The sequence below is a fragment of the Macaca thibetana genome, chromosome 20 (genome assembly GCF_024542745.1).
Source record: "Macaca thibetana thibetana isolate TM-01 chromosome 20, ASM2454274v1, whole genome shotgun sequence".
Classification (NCBI taxonomy): domain Eukaryota; kingdom Metazoa; phylum Chordata; class Mammalia; order Primates; family Cercopithecidae; genus Macaca; species Macaca thibetana.
The window spans coordinates 43,447,500-43,465,232 of record NC_065597.1 but is presented as its reverse complement, the minus strand read 5'-3'; the positions used below and the strand labels follow the sequence as shown (position 1 = coordinate 43,465,232).

Here is a 17,733-nt window from a genome sequence, read left to right as displayed (position 1 = left end):
TGGCAGCACCTGTAGTGCCAGCTATTCAGGAGGCTGAGACAAAAGAGTTGCTTGAACCCGGTAGGCGGAGGTTGCAGTGAGCTGAGATTGTGCCACTGCCCTCCAGCCTAGGCAACAGAGCAAGACTCTGTCTCAAAAAAACAAACAAACAAACAAACAACAACAAAATCACCTAGCGTTAGCATTTTAAAGATGCACTAATGCAAACATTAAATCTGGTTTTCTCTTTTGAAAAGAATTTTTATGTAACATTAAAAGATAACAAAAGGTTTTTGTTTGCCTTTTAAGTAAACTACAAAAAAGGCAGGGGGCAGTGTAGAGAGAAAAGACAAATTCAGTTGGCATCATGCCATCTTCACTGGATCTTATTATTTGGAAAGCTGAGTCTCCTCTCTACCAGAGTAAAGGTTTTTCCTGTTTTAAAATTTGTGAGTTATCATTTTGGTTAAACGAATGACTTATGGTGACCTGGGATTCTACTTTGTGAATATCCAGTGCTGTTTTTTTGAGACAAGGTCTTGCTCTGTTGCCCAGGCTGGAGTGCAGTGGCACAATCTTGGCTCACTGCAACCTCTGCCTCCTGGGTTCAAGCAATTCTCATGCCTCAGCTTCCCAAGTAGTTGGGATTATAGGCGTACACCACCACACTCAGCTAATTTTTGTATTTTTTGGTACAGACGGGGTTTCACCATGTTGGCCAGTCTGGTCTCCAACTCCTGGCCTCAAGTGAACTGCCCGCCTCGACCTCCCAAAGTGCTGGGATTGTAAGTATGAGCCACTGTGCCCTTCTGATATCCAGTGTTTTCAACAAAGGAAACACTGTCAAATATAAAATGGTATTTAATTCTCTTTGGGTTATATTCATATAAATATGTTATTAATATGTGTTGTAAAACTGTATGAGATTCCTATAATTCTGATATGCCTCACTATATGTTATCAATAATATTACAATTGTTATGTTAATTATTGTGTGCCACAGAGGTAACAAATTTCCTTGTCAATTGTGTCGTTGACTGTGGCTGCCCTAAAATGTTTTTTCATCCACAGACAATTGTCTTGTTTTGATCCTCTTTAGAAAACGGTTTTATAATTAGCTATAAAACTTCGACAGGTGCCCTTGAATGCAAGTTTCTAATAATGCTGGAGACTGTGACATTAAAATTAAAAAAAACTTTCAGGACTCTCAGGGATAGCTAAAATATTCATGAATATCAAGCAGAACAGGAGTTAACTGAATGGACCGAACAGAAAACTGAAGTAATCTTTTTCTTCACTTTTTTTGCTTAAAAAGTTGATCCTTTTTGTTTTTTCAGAGCCAAGCGTGGTGGCTCACGCCTGTAATCCCAGCACTTTGGGAGGCTGAGGCGGGCAGATCACTTAAGGCCAGGAGTTCGAGACCAGCCTGGCCAACATGGCAAAAACCCCATCTCTACTAAAGGTACAAAAATTAGCCAGGCATTGTAGTGCAGGACTATAATTCCAGCTATTAGGGAGGCAGGAGAATTTCTTGAACCCAGGGGGCAGAGGTTGTAGTGAGTCGAGATCGTGCCGCTGCACTCCAGCCTGGGCAACACAGTGAGACTCTGTCTCAAAAGTTTCTCCAGAATTTGGAAACTATTTGTATTTTTAACTTATGGCGATACAGTTACTTACATAAGTGCAATAAGAATGTTTTCTTTTCTAACAGGACACAATTGGAGAAACTGGTTATTTTACCAAGGCTTTGACTGGAATGGCGTGCTTTCCTTTAAGGAATCAAACTTGACTTGTAGAGCCAATAAAAGCCCCACTGAGGTCACTTGGGAAAACTGACCTCACACCTTGTTGACACAGTACCTGTACGGGGTTTCTGACCTGTGGTAAGTAAAGAATGTCACTTTCTGACAGGCCCAGGAGCCCCAAGTTATCTTGGGACCTCAAGAGGAGAGGAATTTACCCAACTCATAGCTATCTGAGGGTATAAACCCATGGATGGGCTTGGCTTTAAAAAAGTCTTAACTGAGGTTCCTTATGGAACTGAATTCCATCAAAGCCAATTAAAAGGCCTATGTGAGAAATAATTATTCTTGCTGTGTTCTATGGAATAAATCAGGCCAAGTATAATAACTAAAGTTTATTTTGCAAACAAATCAGTCCTATCATGATTTGTTGCTAATAAAAATAAGGACTGGGAGAGAAAAATTGTGTTTCAAAAACTATAGTATGCCTGTTATTGTTTTTGAGTTTTTATTTTACTTTTTTTCCTTTGCAATTTAGATTTTGGTGAGCCACAATGCCCCAAGCTAATGCTTTCAAATCTTTACTTTTAAAACTGGAATTTGCACTCTTTACCCTAGAACTCAGTATTTACAGTACACTGTCCGCTTAAATGCTGTACTAAAACCATAGATGAGAATACTAACACCTTTGTCATGAAGCCTTGGAATCTCAGCCTGGCCTGTGTGAGTACACTCAAGACAGATGCAAAGCAGTTCCACTCCTCTCACTTTGGGGTCAACACCTTCCCCCACTACTCCCGGTTAGGAGAAAGAAGGCAGAGTGACTGACGGCCCTTTCCCAACTTCATAGCCCACACCTTAAGAATAAGGTGCTGTTAAACCCAAAGGGAAGGATTGAAACCGCCTTTGCAAAAACTGTAACTGAGGAAATTATGACAGTGAAAGAGATCAGACTTGACCGACTCCATCTTGCTTCTAACATTTGAGCTGTCCTTGCTCACTCCTGGACGTAGGCTGGAACTAACCTTGGCAAGGAATTCAGTTTATGGTTTGACTCTGAAACAAAACTGGTAATAGCCCTTTCCCGAAAAGACCCCCTTCTTGTCTGGGGACCAGTCTGCCTTTGCAGGACTAACAAATTAGCTACAAGATTAGAAATGATGGTTTAGGGGTCATACAGCTTCTGGCTCCAAGAGTCTGACCTTCACCAAATTGCTCCTGGGGACAACATTACTAAGATCAGTGGTTGAGATATTTTGCAGACTCTGCTATCAATGGATCAGCTGACACCACCCAGTCCCACAATCTGACTCAACCCCATCTTCAGCCTGACCAATCAGCACTCCCCACTTCCCAAGCCCCTACCCGCCAAATTATCTTTAAAAACTCTGATCCCCAAATGTGGAGAAACTGATTTGAGTAGTAATAGAACTCCAGTCTCCAGCTCTGCGTGAATTACTCTTTCTCCATTGCAATTCCCATCTTGATAAACCAGCTCTGTTTAGGCAGAGGGCAAGGTGAACCCGCTGGGCAGATACATTGGTATCAACCTCCTGAAAAGCCATTACTAAGACAGATTCTGAATTTAGGGTATATGAAGCTGTCCTCACAGGATTAACAAGAATTCTGGGCAGAAAGATAGTTATAATTAAGCGTTAATGAAGCTGAACTCAGACCTACTTCCTTGTAACCGAAAGTCATGTAGCAGTAGACACTGAAAATTTGCATCCCTATTTTCCTATAGATAAAATTTCTGACCTTAGAATCATAAGGCTTTTAAGAATTGCTTAGGATGTTTTTCAGATGTCAAATTCCAGCAGAACAGCTAATGCTAACTGGTTTGACCATCCCCAGAGAGGAATAGAATCAGCATGAGAATACAGCTTCTTCTTCAACCTGTCCCATGACTTCACCCTGCACTCTAACCAATGAATGATCTCTCCACTTTGGCCCACTTCAAAACCTTTAAAACACCCTAACGCCCCAAACTCCTTAGGGAGTCAGAGTTGAGGTTTCCTCATGTCTCGTCATTTAGTGGCCCTACAAATAAACCTCTTTTTCTACTGCAACCCAGTGTCTGTGCATATTGACTTGCTGTGGACATGAGGCAACAAATCTATGCATGCATAAGCTTCTGTATAACGCTGCAAAGTGGAGAAAAGTTTTGGTGGATGCAGAATGCATGGCTCACAATGGAACAATTACATGGCTATACATGATCCAGACAAACATGGTTATTCCTGAGCAAACAGCCAGGCTGGTGGACTAGATAAAAGGCTCCCCCTGAGAAGGGGGACTACCCAACTCCCTCTATAAATGCCAAGTGGAACATCCCAGACAAAGCAACTGATGTGCATGCCTTATGGGACTGGCTTTAAAGTGACTGGGACACTCGTTCAGCAAATATGCCTGCTTCCCAGGTCTTTTAAGAATTGCTTAAGATGTTTTTCTCAGGAAATTGGTAAGTGCTGTGCTTAAGGGTGTCCTTTAGGGTGGAACCACTCACATAACCTTACTGCTGCAAAACCAGAAAATTGAGGAAGCCATATCAGGTTGCTTCCTTAGCTTCATTAGGTCTTACAGACATGAATAAAAACATTAATTAACAAAAGAATGGCAAAAGGCAGGGAGGAGAGTCAAAAGACTCCTTCCAGGAAAATTTTTACGGGATCATTAACAAGGTGAGTAAAAAATCATTGATAGGGGTGATACAAAAAAGGAAAAGAAGGTGGAGAGTCACAGGACTCCTCTCAGCAGGGTGGTTATTAAGAAATGGCATGAATAAAATGAAATTAATGAGACTAAAAGATTTAATACAACATTACTGAAAAATAAGGTAGGTCTAAGGGAGCCCCTCTTGGTCCCTCAATTTGTCCCACGTTGGAGAAATTTAAAGTCAGAAGGCAAAGATTACAATGAGAAATCTGACCTGAAATTGCCTAGGGAGATTAATCAAGGCAAAATTGATAAAGCACAAGGGTCCCTTTGCTTACCCTCTGGCCGGGGACTCAGAGCCTCTGCACACAAGTGGTTAAAACCTTCGGGGGTGGTGAAGATAAATCCCTGAAACTCCTTGATATAAGGAGTCCTATGATCCAATGGCGAAGAAAGCCCCAACTAGGGATACTAGATTGGGAGAATATGAAAAGGTAAGCGTTGACAGGATTATATAAACTGGAATGGTAATAAACAGGCTTTAAGTTAAAAAGTTGTATCTCCTTTACTTGAATGCTTTATGGAAACGGATGTTACGTCTGGTGGGGAAACACTTCCCCTACTTAGTATTGTAAAACCAAAACCTGTTCATGAAGTCCTAATAGAGGCTAAAGTTAGGAAAGTAAAGTTGATGGAATTAGGGTACAAGCTTGGAGAACTGGTATATCTGAGTGGCATACTGGATTAACAACTATAATTTTTTCTTTCTTTCTAATATCACTTCAATTCCCACTGCCCCCACCCCTCATCCCCATCTGATACCGGGGTCACAGGACCAGGGCTGCAACTACAGTTGCACTAAGCAGGGATGACTCCTAAGCAAGTAACTGCAACTGTTTCTAAAACCTATGTCAGAATTCCTAAGGAGCTAATGGGGGTATGGTTGTTTCTTCACAAATTTTGGCAAAATAGAGGCTAAGAGGAAAACTCCCACACATCTCGTGTCAGAAGCATGTTAGAGTCTGCGTGAGCAGGAGAAACTGAGTCAGTTATTCCTACATTCTCACAAGGACATTCACCAGTTTTGCACCCAAATCTAGCAATCTTATTCTAATACCGTTTTTTCAGCACCTATACTCATTTCCTCTAATGCTCCTTGAACCAGTTTTCAAATCCAGCTGGTTCCTTCACAAATGAGTTAAATGAATGCTTGCTATATGCTCACTTTTTTTTTTTTTTTTTTTTTGGTATTTTTAGTAGAGATGGGATTTCACTGTGTTAACCACGATGGTCTTGATCTCCTGACCTCATGATCCGCCCACCTCAGCCTCCCAAAGTGTTAGGATTACAGGCGTATGCTCACTTTTTAGGAATTAAAATTTTTAAAACACATGGAAAATAATGTAATCATATTTTGTTCAGGGTAGCGATGTGCCTAGGTAAAACTGAACATTTCATAGCTTGCTTTACTACTAGTGGTCACATGATATAGTTCCAGCCAACTAGAAGTAAGCAGAAACCCGCTAGGGTTTTCTAGAAAACTGTTACCTCCTCTTCCATCCTTCCTTCTTGAGAGACCTGATGGCTGGAGCTGCAGCGGTCATTTTGTGACCATAAGGGTAAAGTTTGTAATCATTACTCACTCTTGGACTGCTGCTTTAGACTTTTTAAATGAAAGAAAACCCTTATTTTGTATAGGTTTCTATTATTGCAGGCAAATTCATTACCTAATAGAGATATATCGATTTTCATTAACCTACCTATTATAACAAAGTAACAATTTCATTTTCTTAATTTAAAAAATATCAGGGTCAAGAATGAAACATACTGTGAATTAAATATGCTGATTCTTCTCAAGCTTGGCATTTAGTTGGTGGGGACCCATGCAGGTCCAACATGTGTATCGAGAAGTGTTATTTCTGTTCAGGCCCATCTACCCTGGCCATGGCATGATGTTCATCTGCAACAATTGCAAGGTGTTCGGATTCTGTAAATCTAAATCTCATAAAAACTTTAAAAAGCACAATCCTCGCAAAGTTAGATGGACCAAAGCATTCCGGAAAGCAGGTGGCGAAGAGCTTACAGCGGATAATTAATTTGGATATGAAAAACATAGAAATGAAACCATCAAATACCAGTGAAAGCTATGGAATAAAACTATTGAAGCAATGAAGAGAGTTGAAGAGATCAAACAGAAACGCCAAGCTAAATTTATAATGAACAGATTGAAGAAAAACAAAGAGCTACAGAAAGTTCAGGATATCAAAGAAGTCAAGCAAAACATACATCTTATCCGAGCCCCTCTTGCAGGCAAAGGGAAGCAGTTGGAAGAGAAAACAGTACAGCAGTTACAAGAGGATGCGGATATCAAAGATGCTTCTTAAAAATCTCTGTAATCATTTCTTTTATGTACATTTGAAAATGCCCTTTGGATACTTGGAACTGCTAAATTATTTATTTTTTACATAAGGTCACTTAAATGAGAAGTGATTAAAATATATCTTTCCTACACTGCCATCTACAAAACATCAGATATTACAGATGTTAGCTTGCATCTCAGCGTTAAATCTTCACTGATAGATATGTAAATCATGAAAATTCTACTTATAACTACAGAAGTGAATTGTGGACATAAATGGTTATGCCAATTGGATAATGGCACTAGGCAGCATTTGTATAATAACTAATGAAAAAAATCATGGCTAGAGATATATAAAATAAAATATTATTTGCAGCCAAATATTCCCTTTATTCATCCTATGGAAAGGCAGATACAACAAGGAACTAACAGTTTGTATGACAGTGTCAAATATTATTTTGATTTTAGTATTTCCTGTTTTGGTTTATTTGCATCTTAGAAGAGCATAATGGCATTGTTTGATGAAGCTGAATTATGCTGGACTGTTCTGACCTGGTTTAACCGTTCTGATAGGTAGTTGTGGATGCTGGGAATTAGAACTGAATAATCTTTGGCTGGAATGGCACCACATGCTTCAATTTCCACTTTGGAGAATACTCAGTTCTAACTTGTTATTCCTGGTAGAACAAACTTTATTTTTCTAGCCTAGCAATGATCTAGAAGCAGAGGAATCCCAGTGCCTTTTAAAAGTTATTATGTAGTTTTCCTTTTAAACGCCCCTGTTTTTGGAAAGTAGAATTTACGGGTACAACATCTGTTCATTATTTGCACATAAAATAATACCATTTAAAAAGTTAAAAAAAAAAAAAAGTGCTGATTCAAGAATGGATAAAGATCCCAGAAGACTGGTAGGTAATTCAATCAAAAGATGCTATAATCACAAATTACTTTCATACTTTCAGACGTGAATTTATTCCTACAGCTCTTATTCATCAAGTAATGTAAATTACTAATTCTGTCAGCACTAAGACCGAACGAAACCGGAATCTTTCTAAAAAAAGGTGTTTTTTTGTAGTTGTTGTTTTGTGTTTTTTTTTTGTCTTTAAGAGACAAGATCTTGCTGTTACCCAGGCTGGAGTACAATGGTACAATCATGGCTCACTACAGACTTGGAACTACTGGACTCAAGCAATCCTACTGCCTCAGCCTCCTAAGTAGCTAGGACTATAAGCACATGCCACCAGCCCAGCTAAATTCAGTTTCTTTAAGCCAAAAAAATTCCTTTATGTTGTTTTCATATGAAAAACTGATTTTTGGCCAGGTGCAGTGGCTCATGCCTGTAATCCTACCACTCTGGGAGGCCAAGGCAAGCAGATCACTTGAGGTCAGAAGTTCAAGATCAGCCTGGCCAACATAGTGAAACCCTGTCTCTAACAAAAAACACAAAAATTAGCTGGGCATGGTGGCGCACGCCTGAACTCCCAGCTAACCAGGAGGCTGAGGTGGGAGAATCACTGGAACCCAAAAGGCAGAGGTTGCAGTGAGCCGAGATCATGCCACTGCACTCCAGCCTGGGCGACAGAGTGAGACCCTGTCTCAAAAAACAAAAAACAAACAACTACAACAACAAAAATAACACAACAACAAAAAACTGATTTTACAAAAAGTTTTTAAATTAATTACTGTAAGGATATCCCCCCTACAATTTTGTTCTTGAAACTCAAGACTGCCAGCCTTCTATGATTACATCAATTTCATAAAAAGCCAACACAGAACAAGATGTGGTCCTTGATTTAATTACAATCCTACAATACTGGCTGGGAAATGGACAAGAAAGAGGAAGCTACAATCACTTCTGACCCGAGCATAAGCAATACCAGTATCCCTTATTTCGACATTCTGGTATAACCCCAAAATGTTAGCCCTAAGAAGAGACTGAACAAACCACTCTTTCTTAAGAAGATGATCTTCACAACCACGGTGAGTAAAAAGTATTCTGGGAAGTGCAAAAAGGCCACCAACCTTCTTCCTAGTAAAATCAAAACAGAAACTCCATGTCACTACCTTGTATTACATCTATGAATTATTTCCTTCATGAACAAATCAACTGCTCAAGAATTCATGAAACCCACCTGGGCAACATGAGGAAACCCCATCTCTTTAAAAAAAAAAAAAAAAAAAAAAAAAAAAAAGCCCAGCATGGTGGCACGTGCCTACAGTCCCAGCTACTCAGAAGGCTGATGTGGGAGGATCACTTGAGCCTGGGAGGGCAAGGCTGCAGGGAGCTGAAATTACACCATTGCTCTCCAGCCGGGTGACAGAACCAAATCCTATCTCACACACGCACAGATGAAACCAGGTACCAGGCTCTTCTAACCGAAAGGGTAGTAAAACAGTACCTGGTCAACTTGAACCTTCTGAAGTCAGTACTGCATTAGGCCACTTCTACTTTAATTACTTTTTTTTTTTCATTCTTACCTTACTCCATAAAAACGTAAGTAAAACTGGGAAAAGGTCAATTACTAGCTGTTCTTAAACACCCTCTCTTTTTCTCACAAATTAAAAATGGACTGGGTGGTAGCCTGCCTGAGTTTCACGGGTGTACTGTAACTTCAACGTTTTAAGACTGAGTAGTCCTCCCCAGGACTCTGCTTGAAGTCCTCCAGGCTCGTACTGTTTAGGGCACTGGCTAGGCCTCTGGGTGGCTACTCACTGCCATCAAGTAATGCCTGAAGCTAAGCATCAACTGATGGGCAGCTGTGGTCAGCAAACTCCACACCTTAAAAGTTCATGGAGACCCCAAACAAGTAGCTGTGCCATTTACTTCCAATTACTTCTTTTATCTGTTAACCAGCCAGGCTTCACTGACTGTTAGCACCCAGTTTCTTGCTATGGACTTCGGTGACCCCAGCATAGCACTAGCTCCAGATACTTCACATTGCCATCTCCTCTATTTTCTCACTTCTCTAAGATGTATGGAACACTTGCAGCTCACCCACAACTACCGAGGCACCCCCTGGCCCTCAGAGTCATCCTCAGAATTCCTTTACATCCAAGATTCCAAGCTCTGAAATTACTGATTACAACCTCCAGAATTCTCCAATACTTAATTTCCCTGTGTGCATGACCCTCTGGGTTTCAGAGGACACAGGGTCAAAGGTCTTGTCCCTCCCTTAATCCTCGCGGCTCATTCCGCCCTTTCTGCTTTCATCTGTTTCCCTGTCCTAGCTTGAACAAGACTGACCTCTTCAAAAATATTTCCTGGGCCCCAGTGTGCCTTGCTCTATTGTACTTCAGACCCCCTTACCTCCAATCCTTGTGTACTGGCATCACAAACCTCTTGAGTCGGGGAAAAAATTACCTACTTGAGAGTTTCTGGCTCAAGTGATACTGTAAGTTCATACTATCTAACCTTCCTTGGTCTTTACTTCATCCCAGTCCTTTTTATGTTTTCAGTCTGCAGCAGTTCCACTGCACCTAACACATCCCACTGTTTCGGAGCTCTTGCGCTCCCTCTCTGGGGATGAACTAGCACTGAGACTGTACTGTACGCCACTGGAGCCTTCAACTGCCCTCTTCAAGTATTAGAAACATATGGGCTAGGCATGGTGGCTCATGCCTGTAATCCTAGCACTTTGGGATCCTGAGGTGGGAGGATCATTTGAGCCCGGGAATTCAAGATTAGCCAGGGCAGCGTAGTGAGATGCCATCTCTACCAAAAATACAAAAATACACCATGGGCATGGTGGCACATGCCTGTAGTCCCAGCTGCTCAGGAGGCTAAGAGGATCGCTTGAGCCTGGGAGGCAGAGGTTTCAGTGAGCTGAGATCACACCACTGCACTCTAGCCTGGAGACCCTGTCTCAAAAAGGCAGTCCAAAGCTCAGGTCAAAAAAATAAATAAACAAACAAATAAAAACAAAGCTCAGGTTCCCTGACATGTTTTGTTTGGCATATATAACTGTTTTTTCGAATATGTAGTTTAAAAATATTTTACTCATATAATTCGATGTGTATGATTTTAAAAATGTAAATTAGTGGCCACTTAAAGAAATACAATGTTATATATAATTAAATCCGGACTCCTTGCTTCTCTTAATCAGAACACTGGACATCACTGAGCCCCACTGTGTAACTGACTAATGCGATACACATGGGAATCCGCCCTCTCCAACAGGGCCCTGTGCCTTCGTTCATCACAGTCCCTCCTCCCAACCATCTCACTTCCCTACACAGGTTCCCTGCCTGGTTCTCAGGAAGCACTCTGAGTTTGTGGCTCTTTGATCTAAAAGAAGGGTTCTTTTTTTTCTCTTGAGATGGTTTGCTCTTGTTACCCAGGCTGGTGTACAATGGCGCGATCTTGGCTCACCGCAACCTCCACCTCCCTGGTTCAAGCAATTCTCCTGCCTCAGCCTCCTGAGTAGCTGGGATTACAGGCATGCGCCACCCCACCCAGCTAATTTTATAATGTTAGTAGAGACAGGGTTTCTCCATGTTGGTCAGGCTGGTCTTGAACTCCCGACCTCAGGTGATCAGACCACCTCAGCCTCCCAGAGTGCTGGGATTACAGGCATGAGCCACTGCGCCCGGCCTAAAAGGAGAATTCTAACTCGTCTCCTCAACCTCATCCCTTTCCACCACTGCTTCACAGGGAGGGTCCCACCTCTGTTTCTTCACTTTAATCTCTATTTGCCAATGAGGCAACAGCTGGCTAGTACCTCCCTTTCGTCTCTGAAATTCAATCCTCACACTCCTTTGTTTCCAAGATGTCTTCCAGCACTGACATCAGTCCCCTCTCTTTGGGCCCCCTATGGACACTGCCCTCTTATAAGGACTTCTTCTCACTCTTAGACATTGCCTCTCTAGCCCCTGTATTAATGCCAAATTGCACAAAAGTTGCTCAACCCTTATTCTCAATTTCTGTACTCATACTATTGAAAACCAGCAACAGACCACACTGAGCAGCCCCAGGCCAGAGGTGTAAACACTGAGACATTTGTGGAAATGTAAATCTCTCATGTCCTCCTAACTCTTCCATGACTCTTCACTGACTACCTGCAGGGTAAAATCCATGTTCTGCAGCAGGCCCCAAGCACTTTGATGTGTGACGCAACTGCCCTCTTTCATGCCCCTGTGATTGCACACAGCTTCTTCCCTCTGCCAGGAGCTCCCTGCTCCCTAGGAAACCAGCTGGCAGAGCAACCCTTCCATTCCTGTGTTACAGAAACACCTTGCACACATTGCAGTTGTTATATGTATCACACTTTACTGTATCTTCCCCATGTCTGTCTCCCCTAAGAGGCAACGGGATCCTTGAGGTCAAGGGGTAACCGTCAGTACACTCCCTGGCACCAGAGTTTTCCTTAAATGTTGACAAGCTGGTAGCCCCACCAGTCAACAGGTCAAACAACTTAACCATCCCTCCTGCCACCTGGCTTAAAACCAACCCCTAAATCCCCACATCCACACAGCTGCCCTGTCCCTGTGAAAACCTTGCCACCCCTGCCCCCCTTATGCCCAAGGCTAACTTGCAACAATGTTCCTTCCACTGTTGGTCTTCTGTTTCAGGAAGATTCCATGCTTCTCAAAATCCTCACCAATTCTCTATTAAATAAGGTCCAATGACCTTAGCCTGACATTTTGGTACCTCAGGCTTCATCTTTCACAGGAGCACCTGGATACCGTTTACCATGACACTCCATGTTTTCTGGGCCTTTGCTCCACAACCACCTCTGGAAGTTCAGGCACCTGGGAATATCTGGCTCTTCAAAGGCCAGCTGAAGTACTGCTTCCTACAACAAATCTTCCCTTTAACAAAAGTGGCCACTGGTACAGAGTCAGTGCCTGTTTTTCAACCTGCATGGGCACTATCACTGTCAACTAGCAGTTTCCATTTCATCCCTCTGCAGTCAATGGCGGCCCACCTAACTAAGCTCTACATTCTGCACTACTCTATCATTTGCAAAAAGCAGTGAATTAACATTTTAAAGGCAAAACACAAGTAAACCACGTGGTGGGACACAAGACACTTCACCTCATCTTATTTTGAGCAGAGACACTATAATTGAAAAACTCTTTTTTACACTAAATCTTCCTTCCTCTAAATCTGCTGCTCTTCCATAGCCTAACTTAAAATATTACAGACATTGAATTAAATTTGCTTTCCTGTTCTTAGTTTTTAAAATCAAGATAATGGTTTTCTCTTCCTTCAAGAAAGTAAAACAAACTCCAAAACAAATTCAGAACAAAAAAGCCCTGATTGTGGCGTTCAACTCTTACCCATGAGTCTCAAGGGGAGAAAAAAAAAATTTCTTACAAGTGGGAGGGTTGACTTATGAGTAATACATATCACAAAGATCAACAAGCAGGAGCACATACTAGCAAGAAACTGTAAGACACACCTTTCCCAGACAGCTTGGCTGAACTGTGTGGCAAGGACAGCCAAGAAAACTGGCACTGGGAAGGTCTGGCAGGACCAGCAGGGCTCTTCTGTAGAGCAAAGGAGTCATTCTCCGTGCTTGCGATGAATCTTGAGCAAAAGCAGAACCCAGAGCAGGCAGAATGCACAGCAAAGGCAGAGACTACTACAGTGGAGGTTTAAGCTGAAAGGTGCTAAACCAGAACATTGGAAAAATAAAGTGGGGTTGGATTAATCGTTCTGTAAGTCAGAGGAGGAGTTTAGGCTGAATGAGACAGGTGACAGGAGGCTCTAGTAGGTTCCAGGGCAGGAGAATGACTTTTTGCATGAGGATTACTCTAATACAAGTTGAACCAGGGAGGGAGGGAGCAATGAATGAATAAAGGCAATGGAGCAAGGGAAGGGACACACAGTAATGAAAGTCTTAACTGCAGCAAACGCAATAGAAAGGAAAGGAACGAATGCAAGTAAGAGATTTTCAGAAGAAAAAGCAGGACTTAATCATGTCAAGCGTTTAAGCCCTGAGAAGTGCAGAAGATTGGATACCTGGGAAGAATGGACAAAGGGGAATGCGCCTTAGACCAGCTGTCTGCAATCCAACTGACTAAAAAAGTTAAGCCCGGCCGGGCGCGGTGGCTCAAGCCTGTAATCCCAGCACTTTGGGAGGCCGAGACGGGCGGATCACGAAGTCAGGAGATCGAGACCATCCTGGCTAACACGGTGAAACCCCGTCTCTACTAAGAAATACAAAAAACTAGCCGGGCAAGGTGGCAGGCGCCTGTAGTCCCAGCTACTTGGGAGGCTGAGGCCGGAGAATGGCGTGAACCCGGGAGGCGGAGCTTGCAGTGAGCTGAGATCTGGCCACTGCACTCCAGCCTGGGCTACAGAGTGAGACTCCGTCTCAAAAAAAAAAAAAAAAAAAAAAAAAAAAAAGTTAAGCCCAGGAAAGCAAACTTGGTTCTACATCTACAATGTTGGCTTTTTGTTTTGTTTTGTTTTGAGAGGGAGTCTGGCGCTGTCGCCCAGACTGGAGTGCAGTGGCGCGATCTCGGCTCACAGCAACCTCTGCCTTCCGGGTTCAAGCGATTCTCCTGTCTCAGCCTCCTGAGTAGCTGGGACTACAGGCGCGTGCCACCATGCCAGGCTAATTTTTTGTATTTTTAGTAGAGACGCCACTGCACTCCAGTGTTGATGACAGAGTGAGACCCTGTCTCAAATAGAAAAAAACAGGTAAACATACATCCTTTCTTTCTGACATTCTCCAAGTGTTTTATTACTATTAATGGTTTTTTTCCGAATCTCAAGAGGAACACGGTTTTTACCGTGTTACCCAGGACGGTCTCGATCTCCTGATCCACCCGCCTCGGCCTCCCAAAGTGCTAGGATTACAGGCGTAAACTACCGCGCCCAGCCTAAAATGTTTTAAGTTAAGCTGTGAAGAACTATACAGCTGAATGCCCTGTCTCCTCTAAGCATGTTTAAAGCAAACACTCACGATTTTTTGTTAAATCTAAGAACATCAGGAGATACGACTACTCAGATTCAAGGACACTGACATTTGTCAAGTAGGATGCAAAAAGAGGGCCCTTCCTGCCCACCCCGCAGACAGGGCTCATCGTATGAAAGGCAAGTATCGAGAACGAAGGCTCTGGAAACAAACTCCTTAGGTCTGAATCCTGCTGCCCTACTTAGGAGATGGAAAAACCTAGAAAAACTTGGTTACCTAGGAGGAGGAACATACTGTGTTGCTTTTTGGTTTGCAAAGGGAGGGAAGTAGATAGAGGTGCTGAAGAGGTCTGAAATGCTGATTTAGGCAGAAGGTGAGTCACCCCTTTGAGTTTCAGTTTCCCCAGCTGTTAATTAAAAAAAAAAAAAAAGACAGCGGGGTGGTGGTGGGGAGGATAAAATCTACCTTATTAGAAGCCATTAAGGGCTGCAAATTCCTTCTGAAGTAACCTCTGATGTTCTATAAGCGTTATGTAAATGTTAGTTGTACGTAATATCGACACAAGGAATAATGCTGTTTTTTTACATATTAAATATCAGGCCAGGCGCGGTGGCTCCCGCGTGTAGTCCCAGCACTTTGGGCGACCGAGGTGGGAGGATGACTTGAGTCCAGGAGTTTGAGACCTGCCCGGGCAACATAGTGAAATCTCGTCACTACAAAACAAACAAACAAACAAACAACAACAACAAAAATGAGCTGGGCGTGGTGGCGCGCTCCTGCGGTCTTAGCTCCTCGGGAGGCTCAGGTGGGAGGATCACTTGAGCCCGGAAAGTCGAGGCTGCAGTGAACTGAGATCGCGCCACACTGCACTCCAGTGTGGGTGACAGAGTGAGACCCTGTCTCAAATAGAAAAAAATAGGTAAATAAACATACATCCTTTCTTTCTGACATTCTCCGAGCGTTTTATTACTATTAATGTTTTTTTGCCGATTCTCAAGGGGAACTGAGATCCCAAAAAGGCTCAGAACTGCAGTAGTGGAGGCCCGGGGCTGGGGGATAAAGGCTTAGGTGGTGGATAACGAGGCTGCGGGCCCAGCACCAGGCCTTGCGTACCATCCTGGTGGCCGGGGAACAGATAACAGGCGACATGCGCAGCGCGCCCGGTCCGTTGCCACAAGCTATGCCCGCGCTTCATGCACATCCCCCACTTTCATCCTTGCAACAGCCCTCTGAGGTAGGTACTTTCGTCAGCGCCACTTTACAAATGGGGAAACTAAGGCTCCGGGGATCAAGCCGCTATCCAAGGTCACATGGCTCGCGAGCCGAGAAGGCAGGTTCGCGGACTCCCGAGACTGCGTTCCCAACCCCGGCGCATCGCCGCGGACGACGGGGGCGGGGAGGAGCGGGCGCCCGGAGACCCAGACCGATCCAGGCCGCGGGCGCGCGGGGGCGGCGGCCAGACTCACCTTGGCGCTGTGCACCGCCTCCTGCGCCCCGCAGAGCTGCAGCCAGATGCGCGCGGGCAGCGGCTCCTCAGCCCCTAGCGCGCCGAGCACGGCCAGGTTTACGCCGAATAGGCCCTCGATACGGCCGCGGCTCTGCTCCAGCAGCTCCGCCTTCTCGGCTGGCGCCGTGAACTCGTCCAGTACCGCCCGGGCCGCCATGGCGGGCGCGGCCTCCCGCGGCGGCGCCGGGGGCCGGCGGCGGCGACGCCCCCTCAGCTTGCTACCGCTGCTCCCAAGCCAGTCAGGCGGCGTCGGCCGTTCCCGGCCGCCTCGCCCCCGCCCGCACCCCGCCGCCCGCCCTCAGGCCCAGCTATACCATCCCGCCACGACCGCAGCAGCTTGGCAACTGCTGGCAGAGAACCCCTCCGCCCCTTTGCCGCCGCCGCCGCGGGCCGAGCCCCACCGCCGCGCATGCGCCCCAGTCGAAGCCGTCATTGAGGTTCGCCGCCCCCTAGGGGAAGGGAGGTGGGTGTGGGCGACGGAAGTTGACGTCACCCACAGTCGCCATGTTGGTTGAGAGTAAAGGGATGGTTCTGGAGGCCTGGGCGGACTTCTTTGATGAGGGCAAAGTGCTTTCGGGGAATCTGGTGGATGTAAATGTATGGGTTTATAGCTGGGGAAACTTAATTGCCAGGAGGCGAGACTGAGAGTGTCACACAGGGATTGGACTTGACCTTAGACATCTTGACGCTCAAACCAGGATTCTAGCAGTTGAGTTATTCAGTTTCACATTAATCCACAAGCAGATGGGACCTTTCTCTCTGTTTCTTCCCTTCCTCCCTACGCTGTTACCTTCTTAGCTGCCCTTCTCACTTTTTTCTCTTTCCCTCTTTCAGTAAAAATGGTAGCAAGAAGAGAAGAAAATGGGCATACTTACGGAGAATTGAAAAGCAAAAAAATGATTAAGATACATTCAAGAAGGCCGGGAGTGGTGGCTTACACCTGTAATCCCAGCACTTTGGGGGGCAGAGGCGGGCGGATCACCTGAGGTCGGGAGTTCAAGACCAGCCTGACCAAGATGGAGAAACCCTGTCTCTGCTTAAAAAAAAAAAAAAATTAGCAAGGCATGGTATCCCAGCTACTAGGGAGGCTGAGGCAGGAGAATCACTTGAACCCTGGAGGCAGAGGTTGCGTGTGGTGAGCAAAGATCGCGCCATTGCACTCCAGCCTGGGCGACGAGAGCGAAATTCCGTCTCAAAAAAAAAAAAAAAGATAAATTCAGGAGAGTGATTTCTGTGAGGGAAGAAAGGGGATATGTTATGGGAGTAGCCCCAAAAGTGGGAGTTTGGGGGCTCACTCATGATCTTACCTGGGACTGGGGCAAATAAACCCTAACCCCTCTCCAGGTCTGTTTTCTGATCTGTAAAATAAAAGGCTACACTCAATTATTTCTAAGGCCTTTTCCAGGTTTTATATTCTCTTGAATCCATGAAAACAGATTGTGGAAGATAAAGTGTTGAATTCCTTTCCTTCAGCTAAATATTGTGGCTATAGCAGATAGGGGCTCTGGGAATATTACCTCTCTACTTTTTAATTCTTCATCTATAAAATGTAGATAGCAATAGTACTTCCTATGGTGAATATTAATATAGTACCCAACACTGTAAGTGCTCACTGAACATTATTAT

General features: G+C 44.2%; 1 protein-coding gene and 1 pseudogene across 2 annotated transcripts in view; one reads left to right on the top strand and one right to left on the bottom strand.

Moving 5' to 3' along the window:
• N4BP1 (NEDD4 binding protein 1) overlaps positions 1-16,504 on the bottom strand; it is a 74,571-nt gene extending 58,067 nt beyond the window's left edge. Inside the window, exon 1 of one of the 2 annotated variants that reach the window (XR_007722226.1) lies at positions 16,067-16,279. Coding sequence is in view for 1 of the 2 variants with exons in the window: in XM_050774813.1 (XP_050630770.1) it covers positions 16,067-16,264 (198 nt within the window). In the remaining variant the exon portion in view is untranslated. Of the gene's footprint in view, positions 1-16,066 lie in introns of both variants that reach the window. The other variant, XM_050774813.1, reaches the window with a different exon arrangement.
• On the top strand, positions 6,273-6,760 carry LOC126944931 (probable ribosome biogenesis protein RLP24; annotated as a pseudogene).
• Positions 16,505-17,733: the final 1,229 nt, after the last annotated feature.